The 17,984-nt window shown below is 38.9% G+C and overlaps 1 protein-coding gene across 2 annotated transcripts; it reads left to right on the top strand.

The window, feature by feature from the left end:
- Positions 1–1,356: 1,356 nt before the first annotated feature.
- Positions 1,357–15,975, top strand: LOC109426157 (transmembrane protein 11 homolog, mitochondrial). Of its 2 annotated transcripts, XM_019701592.3 has the most exons (5): positions 1,380–1,539; positions 2,559–2,693; positions 3,008–3,228; positions 13,815–13,927; positions 13,996–15,975. In XM_019701592.3, the coding sequence occupies exons 2-5, from the start codon at positions 2,653–2,655 to the stop codon at positions 14,161–14,163; spliced, it is 543 nt and encodes a 180-aa protein (XP_019557137.2). In that variant the 5' UTR covers positions 1,380–1,539; positions 2,559–2,652; the 3' UTR covers positions 14,164–15,975. The 2 variants fall into 2 exon arrangements, with proteins under 2 accessions (XP_019557144.2, XP_019557137.2); XM_019701599.3 differs by lacking the exon at positions 2,559–2,693 and having other exon boundaries at positions 1,357–1,539.
- The last annotated feature ends 2,009 nt before the right edge of the window (positions 15,976–17,984 follow it).

Here is a 17,984-nt window from a genome sequence, read left to right as displayed (position 1 = left end):
TAACATTTAATTAAAAATTTTATTAGAATTTTTTTAATGTTTTATTAAAATTTTGTTTAAATTTTCTTACAATTTTATTATAATTTTATTAAAGTTTTATTAAAATTTTATTTAAATTTAAAAAAAATTAAAATTCAATTAAAATTTAATTGAAGTTTAATTAAAATTTTATTAAAATTTTATTAAAATTTTATTTAAATTTTATTAAAGTTTTATTAAAATTTTATTAAAATTTTGTTAAAATTTTAATAAAATTTAATGATAATTTTATTAAATTTTATTAAAATTTGAATAAAATTTATTTAAAATTAAATAAAAATTTAATGAAAAATAAATCAAATTAAAATTAAAATGACTCACCGACACGATGAGGCCAAACTTAACGGAATCGGACACTGTTTTGGAGATGACTGGTTCCGGCAACGGTACGACGAGAACGAACCGGACTTATTGGCCAGTAGCAGCGGCGAGGAGCTGACGGGTCGGACGACGGAACGACTGAAATGGTTCTTACCAGGTTGTTACGGTTTTAACTAATTGAAACGCGCAATTTTTATCATTTTCCCGACCGACGAACGCTGCCACAATCAACAAAGTTATTTTTTTAACTGCCGTTCAGGCAACTGTCAACAATGCGCGAAAGAATCGAACACTGAGCATAATTTCGGGGTTATGATTTATGCTCTCCAGAAATTATCGTTGAGCAACATATCTAACAAATGCCTAACAGTGTCGAACGCCTAACTTCCTCCGTGCTGGGATTCGTTGCGATGATTCGGAAATGCCGACTGGAAGTTGGCAGCGCGTTTTGGGAACGTTCAAAAATTACGTCCAACATTTGGGGGAGGGGGGGGGGTCTAGAATAGTGTGACAGTGCGTGTATTGGGTATAGGGAAATTGCGTGACAGAGGGGGGAGGGGGGGTCTAGAAATCCCGAAAAACGATGGACGTAATTTTTGAATCTTCCCTTGTTATGAAAGCAACATACAATACGTCTATTTGAAAAAGTCTGGAGCTCGATTTGAATAGGTCGTATGTGCTTCCGTCGATATAAAATTCGATCAGTTGGATTCGCTTCTTATAGCGGAAAGTGTTGAAATTTAACAAAATTAATACATACAAGCGATTCCTTACAAAACAGGTTTTCGGTTTTATCATTAAAAGCCACTGAAATATCATCCATATTTCTACTATTGCTAAAATAAACTGATCGAATTTTATATCGACGAATGCACATACGACCTATTCAAATCGAGCTCCAGAAGTATTCTTGATTTAATGAATTCTTTTTCAATAACAACAAATCTGGCAGCACTGACAGATCATCGCGCGCTCGAAAGACAGCTGCCGCTGTCAAAGTTCCTCCGCAGTTTGTGTGTGTGCGTCTCGGAGAGCAACCAGCCGAGAAAATCCGCGAGTTCCCGTCGTGTCTCGAGAGTCGCGTGAAAAAACGGTCCGCGAAAACAAGTTTTCTAGTTTGTAGCATCAGCGGCCAGCCTGCCTCAAAATGTCCGATGAATCAGCCCAGTCCGTGCAGAGGTAAATTTGCTTTATTCCTTTGTTTTCCCATAGGTTTCCTGGCGTAGTGCTGTGAGTCACAAATCCCGACTCAGGCGATGAACTCTGGCTTCGAACGAATGTTCCAAAATTTTACATAATCAGTGTGGATCTGCGATGGGATGGATGGGTTTCTTGAGGGGGCGCTAAGGGAAAAGGGGGTTGTTGGACGAGGTAGGACGAATGTTCGTCACAGAGAGCGAATAGAATGATAAAAAGGAAAACAATTGTGTAATCCTCAAATAGAAGAATGATGCTGTTGAAGATAAAGGAATGCAGCTGGATTGTTATGAATGTCTGCAAAACTGCTTCAATCGATGGAATATAGCAAATCTATCTTCGAATACACTAAGGGGTTGTCCATTTATTACGTAAGGGAATTTTCACGATTTTTCGACACCCCCACCCCCCCCTAGTAAGATTTTTTGTATGAGAACCAAAATATTTTTGTATGACACGTAAGATTTCTCAAACCCCCCCTCCCCCCATAAACCCTTACGTAATTAATGGACAGCCCCTAAAGAAGCGACCTTTGCCTTGAACTTGTAATCTCGGCCAACAGCGTAGTTGGATGAGCTTGTTTTTCTGCTTTTATATGCTTATGCTTGGTTTATTATATCAAGTATGTCACATTGTTTGTTCGTTTTTATTTATCTAGTTCTGTCGATTTAGCTCTTATTATACCCTTCGCAGTTTTTATTCCATTTATTACGAGATAAACCCTCCTAGTGCTCAAAATTTCAATTGTAAATAACATTTTTTGCAACAGTCTTCTCAGCTTTCGATAAATGAATTTTACATGGGATATTTTTCGGACTAAACATTAAAACTGAGAAGAATTTTCCTTTTGTCACGGTAAAACTCCATTGTAAAACTATTTAAGTTTATTATTTTCATATCCAAACTGTTCTTGTTAGCTTTTAATGAAACAATTATTTCTTATTTACAATGTTTATCGCGCTTCACTGCACCACATCGTTCTTTTGTCTATGGCCAAGCAGTAATTAGCTTGGTGCATATACAAGACGAATCGACAATTGGTGGCCCCGCGGTTGGACATTCCGTTGGCTTCCACCAAGAGACCGTTCTCATGCAATGTCTGCTTTCGATGAACTGAAACGTCTCAGCCCGATCGAGTGAGTTGTCTTTGAAGAATAAGTTTAAATTTTAATCGGCCGAAGTAGATGATTAATTTATAATCTGTAGATATTACCCGATCTCGAATCCTATTGGATGCTATTGAAGACACTGATTGGCACCGATTTTGGTTTAATTTGCAATCAAAAAACAAAACTTTAAAATTTCATTCGTAGAAATTACGCTTAATGTTGTTTGTTTATGTGGTAGTCAAAATTTTAGCTTTTAATTTCACTTGTTCACATTAATAACCTTGATTTCGATGAAATGTAAGCATAAAAACGGTTTTTCTTCTTGACAATGTTCTTTGCAGCGAACTGAAATCTCCCACGGTGCACGTGATTCGTGAGGTCTATGAAGGAGAAAACGCACACGAAACCTTCGAGCTTGAGCTGGATAAAGCCCTGTATGCCAAGGCGGACTACATTATCATCGAACCGACGCGGCTGGGTGAAGAAACGGGCCGATGGATCGCCGTCGGGAATTGTCTGCACAAGACGGCATTCCTCAGTGGGCTGGCATCGGTGGCGACCGGTAAGTCCATATTGTATTACACTCATTGCACAATTATGAGTCACTCAAGAAGCACCGTCAAACGGGGTGACTTGCAACACTTTTCAGCTTCAACTACCTAACAAAAAATGTTGATTATACTCAATTTTAAAATTCAAATTCTTCGTAATAGTTTCAATAGCCGGCCCCTCTATAAAATAGAGTGAACAAGTTATAGTTTGATTTATTTTTTCAGGTTGAAAATGCCGGTCGTTTTTTATACAAGACGCCGTGCGGGGTGACTTGCAACACCCAATGTAAATCCCTTTTCAAACACGCAGATATTAATTTTAAGTTTCAAGCATAATTGATAAGTATTCTTGCTAGGGTAGGTAATCAAAAGTTGAACCACACAAAATGTTATCCGCTGGTTTTCCTGTGCGATTGATAAAAATTGTTGAATCGTTCATCAAAAATCGCAGCTTCCAAGTGATCGTCAATGGAGTGTCGTCGGGAAGAAAGAACATTCCTTATGGAGTACCTCAAGGTTCAGTTTTGAGCCCAACTTTATATAACATATTCACGGCAGATGTTGTTATGGTTGATGGAGCTGAATATTATATCTTTGCGGATGACACTGCTTTTATAGCGACAGACCGGGATCCTGAAATAGTGATAACAAAGTTACAAGCTGCTCAAAGTGCACTCGAAGAATACCAACGGAAATGGAAAATGAAGATCAATCCTGCCAAAACCCAAGCAATCTACTTCTCCAACCGACGTAGCCCTAGGTATCTACCGCAAAGGTGTGTTATCGCAGGAGGACACGAAGTTGAATGGTCAACAGAGGTCAAATACCTAGGATTAAACCTAGACCAGAAGCTGAAATTTGCATCGCACGTGCAAAAATCCCTACAGAAGTGTGACAAGCTAGTCAAATCTCTGTACTCCCTAATATGTCGTCGATCTCGTTTGAACAAAACAAGTAAACTACTGCTCTACAAGGCCATCATTCGCCCAACAATAACGTATGGATTCCCAGCTTGGAGTAGCTGCGCGAGAACCCATCGCAAAAAACTACAAATCAAACAAAATCGACTACTTAAGATGATGTTAAATTTAGACCCTTATCATCCAACAAACGACCTGCACCAGGTAGCCGGAATCAACACCATCGATGAATTCATCTTCAAACTGCTGCCCAAGTTTTGGGACAGCTGCAACATGTCGGAAAATCCGTTATTACAAACAATTCCCCGCCCTCTGTGATATTAGTATATAACTGAAACTTTCCTTATACTATCCCAAAATCTAAAAGCAATTGCAAAGGTTTTCCCTCGATTTCTCCTTTCTAGATAATTATGTGTTATTGAGTTGAATTTAAATCGCCATATGTGTAAAAGAAAAACGTTACTGATGAAAGGATCTCCAAATCTCAGTCCAAGAAAAAGTGTATATATGTTAAGACTAAAACAAACAATAAAAAAAAAAAAAAAAAAAAAAAAAAAAAAAGTTGAACCAAATTGCGGCTTTCCGAAGCAGCGCAAATTTTGAGTGACTTTTTCTCCCACATGGCCACATGAAAATAATTTACTACGGCAAAATCTTATGAACATGAATGCCACGGGTTTAAGCTTCAACCGAAGAATCTAGTAATTCAACCAAATGCCAACAAGATGACGAGGATGAATTGGGCAGACAACTGATTCGAAGCAGTCTAACAATGGTGTGCCTGAACGTTAACCAAGCGTATCCTTTGGAGTTTACCCTTCCACTAACAACACCCAAATTCCCGTGACACCTAGGCCTGAGAGATCGTAGAGTTGTCTACATTTTTCATAGGTGTCTAAAACTAACCATCCTTTCCCATTCCTCAGCAGTCGCAAGGACGTGGCCAGGACAGTGCTCGACCATTGGAGGATTGCGTCAGTCTTGTCTAAGAATCAGAGATTAGTCCCAAATCTTTGTACTATGGTTCGGACGGGAAGGAGGCAACCCTCATAACAGCGGTCTAGGACTGTACCACCTACGAATTTGTTAATGCTAATGCTAATGCTAACATGAATGCCACGGGTTTAAGCTTTCTGTTAAATGGTAAACAGTTTGTATTTGGACCAAGTCAACAATGATTTTAATTTTAAGGATAGACTTGTTGTAATCCCAAAATGGCTGCCACAATAGCCGACTTTGGCACCTACTCACAATTTCGAGCGCACAAATCTCTTCGTAAACAAAACCAGCGCACCTGCTGTTCTTATTTTAAGCTTATTACAAATGAGTAAGAGCAGAACAATAAAATGCACTGTTGTTTGAAACTTGCTTATTGAAATTTGTACGTCTGAAGTTCCCACGCACTGTTGAAGAGGGATTTCAAGACGTTTGTCCTTCATTTGAACCATCGTAATCATAATTTGAACCAATTTTAATCTTAATTTGAACTACTGGCGGCGGCAGCTCGAGCATCTCTTACAACAGCCAATTTTGTGCTGAACAATAGAAAAACACATGGATCTACTAATTCCCATATCTATTTTTCATTAGACAGTGGAATTTCAACTAATAATGTTCTAAACTCTTCAGGAACTTGGAAACTAAGTTTGGAATTTTTCATCCCCCAAGAGTAAACAAAACAACCACTAGCGCAATTTGCAGGCCAACACTGGACGCTCGCCCCCGTTTACTAGTTCAAATTTAGATTACAAATGGTTCAACTTAAGATAACATTCTTCAAGTAAGAATTACTTAAATTTATTAATTTTATGACAAATTATGCGGAATATTATTCGGTTGGTCGATTTCACGATAAATAAGCTTTCATTTGACGTGTTCACATATTGCGTGTGATACAATGCATGAGCTGTACGAGTGCACCGAAAATGTGCTTTCTCTTGGGGGAAATGGGTGAAATCGCATTGATTTTTCAATTGCCTCTTTTCCATGACAAAAACGCTTTTTTCAATGCTTTCAAAGTCCATGTTATCAGGTTATATTACGGAAAGCTGTTTAACGCCTAAAAAGTACGTCGTTTTAATGAATTTCGAAATGGTTCAAATTAAGATTACAATTTGACTAGTTCAAAGTTTGATTTCTTTCCCTACTATTGTGATATCGTTTGGGTTGACATTCATATTTTTGCATTTGTTTTTACATAGGAAAGTGAATTGTGATTTTTTATATGGAAACATTGGGCTAAAAAATACCAAGTTACTAATTGTTAATTTAACATAAGCTTTAATGTATTCGAACATTTGAAAAGGGCCAATCTGCTTTGCGTAAACAAATATGTTTTTGTCTCTGTATAGCCCATCTGCATCCACCCACGCACATCAACACCCTTATCAGAAAGAGTGTTCTTCAAGCTATCTGTTAAGGTTGTTGATGTGCGTGGGTGGATGCAGATGTGCCCTACAGAGACAGAAACATGTTTGTTTACAAGAAGCAGATAGGCTCTTTTCAAATGTTCATCTAGAATTCATATGATGATCCTCCAGACTGTTGCTGGTGATTTATAAGTTAAACAACACTATTTCGTTTTTCTATACTTTGGATTGTTAAGAAACATATGATTATAACAAAGATATTCTCAATTTAGTTGAAAATCGGAGTTTTCGACTAGCGAACTTGGATTTTTCTCCAAATCCGTGCGTCGGACCTAACTTCGGAAGTGGTGCGCTGTATAGTAAACCTGGTCCGCTAACTTCGGAAGTGGTGCGCTGTATAGTAAACCTGGTCCGCTATACAGCGCACTACTTCCGAAGTTAAGCCTGGAACACATAGCGTCCGTTCCGTCGAAGTTTGCGTTTTTTTGACAGTTTTCCCATGGGAAATGTGTCAAACTACTGTCACGCACACGCAAACGTATGCATTGTGTGGGGCACTTTAGGTCCGACGCACGGATTTGGAGAAAAATCCAACTTCGCTAGTCGAAAATTCCGGGTTTCAGCTGCACGGAGAATATTGTAATAATTTTAAAAAGAAAAAATCATATAGCTCATTATGTATTATACTATTACATATTTATATAATATCCCTGGCCAAGATCACAGGGTTCGACGGTATTAAAGTGAAGGATGTTAATTGTAATTCTTGTAATGAAAATATCACCTTTAACACTTTAATGCGCCTCCAACGGTTCATTGCGAACCGGCTGCTACAGATGGAGTATGGCTGATTTATCAGAAATGCTCGATAAACAGGAGGGACCTGCTGGGGCCTAGTAGTTTCTATACCCAGAAAACAGTTCCGGTCGATTGAGTCTGGGAAGGTTTCGAGAGTCGTTTTTTGACGAGTCTCGGAATCTTTTTTGAGTCAGCAGATTTGAACTGTTTCCTGGGCTTCCCACTATTCGGTTAATTTTAACAAATACACTATACAAATACAAATTTAATTCAAATATGAAATAATTAGTAGTATCTCGCGTATTTAATTTGCTAATACATAGTTCTCAACATTTGATGTGCTTACGTGATTCAATTTTCTCTATAATAACTCTATAAATAACTAAGAAACTAATAGTGGGAAGTGCAGCATTTAACAGTGCTTGCTTATAGATTCGAAGCTAACGTGTGATCAAGACGAAATCGACAAAAACTGACTACTTCGACTTTGACTAACGTAGACTATTTATGACAAATTAGATATTTTTACATTTTTCGACTGAGTGTATGAAAGGTTTTATTTAATATGGACTTATTTGAACCGATGCTGATAGTGCTAGGGATGTGGACGAAAGACAACTTTCAAAGATAATAAAAACAGTACTAAAATGATGATCAACAAAAATAGACATAACAAACACATCGACTATCTAACAGATCATAGGCACACCAAAGATTACTGAATTATAGGGCGCAGCATAATGAACAATAACATTCTTTAAACCTTGACATGACAGAAAAAAACAAATACAAAATCGACCATATGACAAAACCGAAACTTTCACACCTTCTACCGTAACCTTCTGAGTCAGTACGCAACAGTGTCTTACTGGACGACATGTTCCGTGCACGGCTGGTGAACTGCTTCTGAAGGATTACGTTCTCTATCCTATCCAAAGGCCTAGTGAACTGTCGTTGTCCGCGCAAACGCGAGACGCTTGTGCGCACAGTGATGGGAGAGGTTTCTACGTCCGTCGGCGTGCCGCTAGGAACCTTTCCAAAAAAAAAAAATATATATTTATATAATATTATTATATTATTATATTCTATAATAGAATCCGCAAGTCTCAAAGGCGTTTAAGTGGGCCTCAGTCAGGATCGCCACAGTGGGAGACTAGGTGCGTTCCTGGGGGTCTCAGGGTCATTTCAGGGATCCCAGGGGGTTTTTAGAAACACACTACACATTGTCTTCAGCTAGAGGTTTTACAGACTGAACATGACTTACACTAGACAACGGACACCGCGGCTGGTGCCAACTGGAAGCATTCAATTTAAAAGTAAACAGCTTTCACCCTGTAGAGTTGTCCATAAAATTCTTGCCGTCCCTATTTTTGCAAAAGTTGTAGGTAAATGTTAAAAGTTCAATATTGCAAAACGATCGTTTTAGCTAAAAAACCATCATCATCAAAAAACCTTATCTCAAGGCTAAGTGCCCCCCCACGGGGCCTAAACTTCTCAAAAATTGTATGGGGTCAAACAAATCATGATTTTTTTTCGACGAATATACTGCCGCCACTCGCATAACAGTCCCATTTTTGCTGGGTTTCCTATTCATATGGGACTGTTTTGTGAGTGGGGGCAGTATAATACCTACCATATTCTACTAGAACCGGTAATTTTAGGACCCTAAAGGGCCAAAAATGTGTTCTGAATTGCGATATCTCTTTTCATTTTTAAGTTATCGGACGAAATATGTCAGGTTTCCTTAGGGATCTCAAAAAATTGTCAAAATGTCCATTTTTAGGTAGTTTTTCGTCAATGACTCAGAAACAAAAAGAGATACCGCAATTTGGAGTACATATTTGGCCCAAAAGGGTCCTAGAAGCACCGATTTTAGTAAAATGGTGTTCTTTTTTCTCGAAAACATTTCATGTTTTTTTTAACCCATACAATTTTTAAGAACTTTAGGCCCCGTTGGGGACCACCAGTGCTGCGAAATGTCAGTATCAACCGATATTTAAACCTGAAATTGAGGTAGGTAACCACTCAATTTTCTATTTACCATCGGAATATAAATTGACTAGGCTCTGATCATTCAATTGACATCAGCTCCAGCCTCAGTCAAGGCACATATCATTCAATAGAGCCCCAGCTAGGAAGCATAAAGGTGTGGTGTTATAGGTTTAAAGCTTTTGCCATCGTTGATGACGTCAAACCCGACATCAACCTATCATTCACCCCTTTTTATTTAAGCCACCAAACCCAACTTAGACCCAATAGTTGATCGATGTTGGTCCAACAGTGGTCCAACATTCGATAAAGAATGACCCGACATTCGACATTTTTTCTGTCTGGCGGAATTTTGCGGGGTTTTTCGTGTTTCGTGCTAAGCTACTCAGTGACAATTTATTCAATTGACAAGGATTCGCTTCTCATTTGATAGGTGCTCTGATTGAATGAAATCGTTTTGAACATAACTAGAAGGAAAAATGACTGAACAGATTGGTTGGTTAAGCGCTGTTTGCAGTTCAGAAGGAATTTCTCAGCCTATCTTGATGCATGGGAAATTCCTTGCCTGAATCGCCCAAGAAACCGTTTTTCTTCCATCGCAGTACGCAGTTGCGAAGAAATGACAATTCAAATGGCCGTCACCGTAGAAAGTTTCTGCCAGGAATCGCTCAAGAAGTTTCTTGAGCGATTCCTTTTGAACTCGAAACTGCGCTTTAGTGTTCAAATGAATGAATTAAATTTTTGCAACACTGGGGATCACTTAGCCTTGAGATACGGACTTCAAATTTTGGCATGTTTTTTTAGCTGAAACGATCGTTTTGCAATAATGAACTTTTAACATTTCAAACTTTGGCAAGAATAGGGACGGCCTACTACTGCAAGCCTAGGGCTGTTTGCAGTTCAGAAGGAATTTCTCAGCCTATCTTGAGCGATTGCTTTCGAACACGAAACTGCGCTATAGGGGAAAACAAAAAAGTTTTGACAGTTCTTACAAATCATTAACACAAGAAATTTGCACACAAATCACTACCATACATGCATCTGGATTGGTCAATAGAATGATTGCTGTTTACATTTTTATTGATTGCTACAGAGATGAACCAGCCACGGGCTGAAAGTATGTAGTCTCTTTAATAAAGAAAAAAAAATATTGATTGCTCTCAGTTGGCGCCAGCAGAAAAAAGTACAGACAAGAACCTTTATAGCAGCTAGTTCCCAGCACTGACTGTCTGACGGCGATACCATCGCTTGTAAATATTCAATGCATCGTCTGTGTCAATCTCGGTTGTCATCTTTCTCAAATTCTCACATCAAGCATGATAGTTAAGAACTGTCAAATCCTATGAAAAAATCGCGAAAATTTTTAATTGTTGGAAAAAGGTAAAGTTTTGTTAAAAGTTAGTGAATAGAAATCAAGAATGATTTGAAAAGGCAACTTTTAGTGTTTACTTCATGCTCCGGAATACCTTTTACACCGAGGAAATTCGATTTTTCTACCACACAAAAAAGAGCCACCTGTTATATTTTTAGATTGAAATGTCGATATATTGTTGGAAAACGGAGGAGTTTAGTAAAAAGTTAGTGAATAGAAATCGAGAACGATTTGAATACGCATCTTTTTGTGTTCAGTACATGCTCCGGAATGTTTGTATCGCCGAGATATTTGAATTTTACTTCCACACAAAAAAGAGCTATCTATTGTATTTTCAGTTTGGGATGTCGATTTATTGAAGATTGGTGAGCTGAAGGTATGTGTGGTAGCGCTTTATCCTAAGTAACTCTTCAAATGCATACTTCTCCCAATGTTATGCGACCTAATATCATCATTATTGGTAAGCAAAAATCCGAATATCTTCGACGGTGCCCCTCAGGGATCGTGTCTCAGTTGTTGCTTTTTAGCATGTACTAAAAAAACTTAAAAAAAAAATAAAAAAAAATAAAATAAAAAAAAAACCCACGTCTCCCCAAGTTCGCTAGACCGTGTTGAAATAGAGCGGCGGTCTCTCTATCGCAATAGCGGTCGTGCGAGGGACATGCGACCGAGTCGAACGCCCGACACACACTGACGGTCTCATTCGCAAGTTGTGGATGAGCATGTGCTGTGGATAGGCAAAAGTCTCGACACTAAAAATAACTTGCTCTCACTGTTGTTCGTAGGCACGCTCAGAGAGTGTTGGAAGTGGACATCCAAGGACCGAAGGAGATGGTGAATTGCGAGGAAAGGACGTGGGGTGAGGTGGGCTTTGGGTTCAGGTTGGCTTTCTACTTCACAGAATCGTTACCTTGTTCTGTGGCGGAGTTGGTTAACGCGCCCTGTCTAGCGAACTTGGGGAGACGTGGGTTCAAATCCCACCAGAACTACGTGGATTTTTTCGCAATTTTTCCACTCAATTTGTCCATTTTTCAACACATATTGTGCCTATGAACTTCAGGCATTACGTATGTCTACTATTTGTATGCCGATGACCTGCAAGTCTATATTTCTGGGTCAGCTCCCGAAATCGAGGGACTTTACGCGAGCTGAACATTGATCTTCAAGCAAACTCTTACTGGGCCGATGCAAACTGATTACCTCCCAATCCACAGAACACTCACGCGATCATTTTCAACAAGCAGAGACCAATTATGCCACAGACCAATATACTCTTCTATGGAGAAGTTGTATTGTCGTCGCGGTTGAAACCCGAAGTTTCACCACACCCGACAATCGAATTTTCTCAAAATCCATACGTGAAATCTAACGTCGGACGTAGTGCGCTGCACAGCGGACCTGGTCTTCTATCCAGCACACTGTGCCCGACATACGGTTTAGGAGATCGATTTTCGCCTGTCAACAATTCCGATTTTCAACTGCACGAACAATACCGCTATCCACTGAAGTAACAAACCTTGGCCTTAAACTGGGTCTCTGTCTATCATGGTCTCATAAAAAAAACGATGTGGTCCTGAGAACGTACAATGCGTTGCGTACATTTCATCGGTTCGCCTCGGTTCGACTCGACAAAACCCGGGTAGACGAGAATATCTAAATCATATCTCAAATCGAACACTTTTTGCTGTCATAGCTCGATGTGATATTGATAAGTTATTCAAAAATCTAATGAATATCGCACGAATAGCTCAAAGTGATATGATGTCAGTTTTTGTTTTTGTCGAAATAGCTGAAAATTTCTATATAAGAACAAGTTTAGCTCTTCTGCACGAAATGGAACACATACACCCATAGAGATGGCTCAATGTTAGTGAAATGCCATGTGCCCCTCTCTGAGTTGTGAAAACGAAGAACCGCATGCTCTTATTTTTATGTTATTTACAACAGCGAGCCACAGTTGAGTGGTAAGCATCGCCGCCTGTGAATCCTAAGGTCGTAGGTTCGATGCTGCATGCTGACATTTTTTTGTTTTTTTTTTCCAGGAAAAAGTGACAAATCTTGTCTGCTATTATTTTTATCTTGTAATATCTTAACGAGCTATTATTGAGTAGTTCACCATATTAGATTTTGCTATTATTTCTGTTCTTTTACCTCTTATATCAATCAAACCAATATCAGTTTTTGCTCTTCAGTAATTCAATCTATCATAGCAGAATATGCTATTTATCAGATTTTTCCACCAACTCGGGAAGTGATGCCCATCTTCATGTACCTATGTCAACGTCGTATGCTATCCAGGACTATCTGTAGCTCTCAAAGAGCGACTGCACAGATGCTTCAAATCTGCTATGTGTACCGTGACATCACCAAAATACAATAACTTTTTTCGATTCCTTCTTCCGTTCACTCCGTATATGTTTTGTATGGCGTGAACGGAATCAGGAACCGAAATAAAGTGATTAGAATTAGGTGATGCCACGGTATAACCACTCTGTGATATAACCTTTGCCAGCAAGAAACAACTGCAGCCGTGAAGTGTAGAATTAGCATTAGTTGAAATACACAAAAACAAAAAAATCAAAAAAGAAAAAAAACCTGAAGCCGTTTGGAATTCAGTTCTGGGAGATGGATTTGCCGTCCAATTATCGACTCAGAATATGCTGCTTCATGCGACAGGCTTACTACGGGAATCTACCGGATTACATCGAGGAACATCTACAACGAGGACAACAGCAACGAACCCGCTGTTTCTTCATTTCCCGGCATATCACCACCAGGGGTCTCCAGTTAGCCTAGTGTTTAAGGCTATATGGATCGCCAATCCGAAGACGACGGGTTTGATTCCCGTTCCGGCCGAGAAAATTTTCTCGACTCTCTGGGCATAGTGTATCATTGTACTTGCCTCAAATTCATGCAATGGCAGGCAAAGAAAGCCCTTCAATTAATAACTGTGGAAGTGCTCAAAGAACACTAAGCCGAAGCGAGGCAGGCCAAGTCCCAGTGCGGACGTAGAGCCATAAAAGAAGAAGAAGAACCACCACCAGTGGGAATTTCTTGCAAACAGTCCTTAGATCATTATTTTGTATTATTTAGTCCATTTTTATAGTTTATTCAATTCAAACTTATTGCATATTTTCTTTCGTTTTCAGGACTGATATGGCGCGATAGATTAGCATTTTGTGCACCCCTATGTGCAGTATCGGTGTTTTGTACCGGACTGTATACAATCTCTTGGTCCTGCGATCCCTGTGTTCAATATCAAGTGAGTATGATAACATCAGTAACATCTTTTCCCATTACATATATCGTTACTCTTATTTGTCCTTCCAGGTTGAAAAAAATCCCAAAAGTCTGTCAAAAGTACCGAACGTGAACGATTTCTCTTCGCCGATTGTGTTAGTGTACACCAGCAATAAATGCTCCAAATATAGCAATCGGATAGTGACACTGCTGGCTGCTTCGTACTGCGCTTGGCGTATTTATCAGCTCTTCAAGTAAACTTGGTTTGCATTCATTTGGTTGCGGTTCAAGAATGGCTTTCAAATCTGTCGATAGGATGCCGTATTTTTAGCGGGGTTTCAAATATTGTGTATCTTACTATATGTCTGAATTTATTAGGGAAATGGTTTTTAAATTATTCTTTTTGAGGATTGCACTAGAAACGATGCAATGCTGAGAAGCAAGCATTGGTATCACGTACTTGCAATTAATTGCAAAACAGCAAAGCAGAATATCGAATTTTGTTACGATTGTTACTCCCGCTTTCTAGTGCAAACGTTAAGCGAAAATTGTTGAAAGTTTCTAATATAAATAAAACAAACTTTAATGGCTTTCGGCTTGAGGAATTTTTGATGAATCCACACTATTTAACATAGCCTAACGATTGTACAATGAATTTGCAATCATGGACTACATGTTTATGGCGATTGTGTTACTTTTCCCCGAATTAAACAACATAATCCCTAGGATCATGGCGTTTTGTACTAGCTTCGAACAAAAATACAATGATCTTGAGAATTGATATTCGGGGAAAAGTAGCACAATCGTTAATTGCAGGCTGGCTTCGACGAGAGTTTCTCTTAATTCATTCATTCTACTCATAAATAAGAGCGATTTGGTTGATCAAGCGCAGAATTAGGATGAGGTGAGAAAGGAATATCTATTTTTTACGATAGGTACATTATACAATAATGAATCCTCTACGGTCATTTATATTATAGTTGCACCTGTTCAGAGCTTAAGCGAGGAATACACCAAAGGCAAAGTAAATTTTTGATCAAAGGCGAAAGTTTAGTTTTGTTTTTATTTTGTTACAACTTTTTTTGCTTTTCTCTTGGATTGTTGAAATCTCAAATAACCTATGTAGAAAACGAAGTACGGAACTGTGATCAAACGCCAGTCAGCGTGTGAAAAAAAGACATTGATTCGAATCGTAGAACATTCGTTGTGAGAAGAGTACCACATTCGATAAAAAATCACGCGGTGAAGCAAAGAAGGGAACAGTTGTTTCTTATTTGAGCCCCTCGCGTTTCTTTGTGTGATGTTTCATCGAGTCGCCTCTTCTTATATCGACGACTGCCTGTACAATTAAGCTGATATCATATTGATATCGATTGTGATTGGGCCAAACACGTTCGCCAATAAATTGTTTCATCAGCTACGCTGCATGATGACGAACCTTCTGGAGAGCAGATTGAGGACAATCAAGTTATATCTTGTTTGTGCACGAGAAAAACATCGTTGTGTCGTTTCGTTTGTGTTTTAGATTAAAGAATTAATGGGTTTCGTTTCGTTCAAAGTCAAGCACCAGAGATCAGGTAAAACGTGATATTAGAAACAGAAGTTTTATCGTTACTGCTTTCACGCGGAGTGAGTAATACAAACAACACGTTACTAAGAAGTAATACTATGCATTTAATTTAGAAATGGAGCATAAACCAGGAAGAAAGGGAATTGGTCTTTATACTTAGCTGCACAACTATTCCGAGAGACTAAAGGAGAACAAGGTTATAGTTTTGCTCAAAGTCTTAGCACTTTTGGTTGAAGGGGTTGGATTTCCTTCCTAGGTGATTTGCGTTAGTTGTAGAGACATCAATCACACATTATTACAGTTGAACGCTTCGAATCCTAAATTATGAATGGCAAGGAAAAGGGAAATCCATAAGCTGTAGTATTATGTTTTACATTATACGACCTATGCAACAAAGCATGTTGGTACAATGACTCAATAAAACTATGTAAAAAGTAATTAAAAACAGTCAGAACTATCATGTTAGAAGTATAATAAATGAAAGTCTAGTTTTGCTAAAAGCGGTCTTATATTATTTATAATAGAGAAAATAATCCTGGCATACAAAACAGTCTTGACAAGACCTATGAAGATTGCCCAAAACACGAGATTTTCATCGGTGACAAAAAAGAGGACTTTGTTCGTGCAAACATCGGTACGGAGAGCCTTCACTCCGTCACTTACAACAACGGCCACTTATTTTGCACGTAAGGACATTCGTAAGCGTGGCCATGTGCTGGTAGATGGCTGCTACTTCTCGGACGCCATTATGTTAGAACTTTTAGTTACAATTATGCAACATTCAGCTTTTTTTTATCAGACGGTATGGTAACTGACTATCACCAGAAGATGGACGTGCGGTTAAGTTGGACAACGAGAGCGATAACCTCAACACTCTTTGCTAGATTCCCACGGAACGATGAGTACGGCAGCGCGAGAGGAAATAGGTATTGCTGAAAGACGAGCTAGAAACGGGTGATTCGAAATGTCCCAGAGGGTAACGGACGAGAAGAGTGTTTGTTTACAGACGCCGGAAGCTGATATCGGAGACCCGGCAGAGCAGTAAGCGATATTGGGAAGCAAGAGTAGTCAAAAGCGAATCCATCGCAAAGAGCATGAGGGAAATTTGATTGCTCAGACACAACACAGTAAAGAGCAGAATGATATGCGAAAGTTTTACGAAACTGTTAATTTCGTGCGGAAAAAACAGCGCCTTCTCCCGTCAGGTGCCATGTGAAGAGGGCACTTCGAGGTAGGCCGAAGATAATGTAAGGCCGAAGATAATGAAAGGCCGAATGTAACGAAAGGCCGAAGATAATGAAAGGCCGAATGTAACGAAAGGCCGAATTACAAAAGTAGTCAATTTATTACTTAACCTTTTCCTTTCCATTACTTTTACCAATTATATCTATAACAAGAGAAAAACATTTAAACAAATAAATATTGTTCAAAATAAATTCATTTTACTCAAATCTGTTTGGAAGTTTAATATTTAATTATACAGAACATGGCATAATATGGTTATAACGGCAGCACATAATGATATGAAGGACAAATAGCTGACCGAACAACTACGTTTGCTATATATCGGAGGAACGCTTGCTGTCCGCACTCGCTGACGCTCGTCGGACTTAAATAAAATATAACAACTTCTGTTCGCATTATAGGGTATGTGTTCCATCAGTAATCTCACGCTCCTATATCCATCCTATTCGAAAACAAGCGATTACGGCACTGATTGATTCCGTTCTTTTTGTTTTCATGGGTGCTCACTTCTAACAAAAAATACAAAAATAAGAAACAAAACAAACGGCGCTTCAATACCTTGTTTTTCGTAGGATGAAAATGGGAGCCACATGCTTAAGAAGGGAACCAATACCCTACCTAGCATACTATTGGAACTACTGTTTTCCTTGAATTCGAATCGATGCAAATCCGGTGCATCGGATACGTCGGCGGCCTTCTGCCTCAGTTCCTCAATCCTCCAGGCGGCTAAGCCGCATGATTTCCATTTGTGTGCATTTTACGTTGAAGTGGAACTACTAAAAATATCTAATTTAAGGTTCTAAAATACTTGAACATATATATATTATTTTAATAGATAGCGCATTTAACTAAACGGAAACCGAGTTAATATACGTCTTTCATAATTCGGCCTTTTGTTACATTCGGTCTTTCGTTACATTCGGCCTTTCGTTACCTTCGGCCTTTTGTTACATTCGGCCTTTCGTTACCTTCGGCCTTTCGTGATTCGGCCTTTTGTGCTTTCGGCCTTATGTGGTAGTTGCACTGTTTTCGGCCTTTTGTGATTCGGCCTTTTGTGGTTCGGCCTTTCGTGATTCGGCCTTTTATGTTAATCCCGTTCAACCTTGTGGAAAATTCACATTTTTGAATCGACGCAAAAATCGAATGATGAAAATCGCTGGAAATGGTTTTCTTTCGACCAACGCCATATTGTCCGACAACCATTGTATTTTTGAAGCAGCTTCGTTTCGACTCTTGGTATTGTCGCCAATGATTGGAACGCTGA

This window comes from Aedes albopictus, chromosome 2, assembly GCF_035046485.1.
Source record: "Aedes albopictus strain Foshan chromosome 2, AalbF5, whole genome shotgun sequence".
Taxonomy (NCBI): domain Eukaryota; kingdom Metazoa; phylum Arthropoda; class Insecta; order Diptera; family Culicidae; genus Aedes; species Aedes albopictus.
This window is presented reverse-complemented; position numbering and strand designations above follow the sequence as displayed.